The sequence below is a fragment of the Chinchilla lanigera genome, unplaced genomic scaffold (genome assembly GCF_000276665.1).
Source record: "Chinchilla lanigera isolate Chin_1 unplaced genomic scaffold, ChiLan1.0 scaffold00075, whole genome shotgun sequence".
NCBI classification, from domain to species: domain Eukaryota; kingdom Metazoa; phylum Chordata; class Mammalia; order Rodentia; family Chinchillidae; genus Chinchilla; species Chinchilla lanigera.
This window is the reverse complement of record NW_004955476.1, coordinates 11,330,693-11,331,946: the sequence shown is the minus strand read 5'-3', so window position 1 is coordinate 11,331,946 and position 1,254 is coordinate 11,330,693. Positions and strand designations below refer to the sequence as shown.

The 1,254-nt window shown below is 64.0% G+C and overlaps 1 protein-coding gene across 1 annotated transcript in view; it reads right to left on the bottom strand.

Annotated features, from left to right (window-relative positions):
• Nucleotides 1–499: 499 nt before the first annotated feature.
• Nucleotides 500–1,254, bottom strand: part of Pidd1 (p53-induced death domain protein 1) — a 5,571-nt gene continuing 4,816 nt past the window's right edge. The window contains exons 16-17 of the mRNA XM_013502998.1: nt 1,058–1,254; nt 500–845 (exon numbers count right to left, since the gene is read on the bottom strand). The exon at nt 1,058–1,254 is cut by the window's right edge and continues 4 nt beyond it. Coding sequence (XP_013358452.1) covers nt 587–845; nt 1,058–1,254 — 456 coding nt within the window. The 3' untranslated portion in view covers nt 500–586. The remainder of the gene's footprint in view (nt 846–1,057) is intronic.

Genomic DNA, 1,254 nt, shown 5'->3' with positions numbered 1-1,254 from the left:
GCCCCGCGCGCACTGCGGCTCCCCCTGCCGGCCGCCGCGGGGCTCTGGACTAGTGGCCGCCCTGGCCTCTGGACCCCACCCCCGCGAGTGGCCCGGCACTGCGGGGAGAGGAAAGGAAGACCTGGGCTGCGCTGGCCCCGTGCTGGCGGGAAGGCTGAGGCGGTCCTACCACCCAGGGTGTGTGTACCCAGCCTGCACTTTTGTTTTTGAGAAAGGGTCTGACGATGTAGATCAAGCTGGCCATGCACTCACTATATAGCCATACTGGCCTCACCTCAAGGTGACCCTTCTGCCTCAGCCTCCCAAGTGCTGAGATTACAGACATGCAACACCAAGCCCTTCCTCAGCCTTCACTTTGTAGAGCTCAGCTGACCCCCCCACCCCTGGAGACAGGAGCACTAGGAGGATGGTGGGAAGGGCCCCTCCCAGCAGAGCTGGGCTCCATCATCAGGCCACCCCTCCCTCCAACCACATCTCCACCAAATAAACCAAGCTGAGATGGCAGAAGGGACACTGCAGCTTGTTGCACAAAGGGCGCTGTCAAGCGGGGCCAGGGCATTATCAGGGCCAGCTCCCAGCCTGTGCCCTAGGCCTGAGCAGGCTCTAGGGGCTGCTGAGCAGAGGCGCCTGGCAGGGCAGGGTCCTCGAGTGCCAAGCCTGTGCGATGTATGCTGTCCTGGTACTTGCGGCGGCCAAGCTCCAAGACAGCCCGAACCTCGTCAGCTACATCCCGCCGGTCACTCTGCTCCAGGGCTTGCACCAGGTGCTTCACTGCCCCCAGCTGCCCAGCCTGGCGCTCCGCCCAGGAGAAGAGCATGTGGCGAATCTGCCCATCCAGGTCATCCCTTGGAGGAAAAGGGGTGGTAACAGGAGTCCTGCCTACCACTACCCACCAGTCCCAGGCTCACTCCCCATGTAAGGGGGAGCCCCACTCCTGGGGCTGCTGTGGCTAGATCCCTACTCTGCAGGCTGGTGCTGCCCCCCAACCTCCCTGTGAGGAACAAGCAGGGCCCACAGCCAGGACCCCACCAAGGCCAAAGAAGCAGGAGGGGCTCACCGGAACTTATGCCGGATGCGCTCCAGCTCATGGTAAGGCAGGCCCAGGTGCAGGGCCACAGCCGGCCAGTCAGGGCCCAGGCGCCTGGCCACACTCAGCAGGTTGCTCTGAGTCAGAAAGCCAGTCTCAGCGTCACCCAGGTTCAGGGGCACCAGGGAGAGGCCAGGTCCCTGCCTGTGCCCCGCAGATCCCCGAAG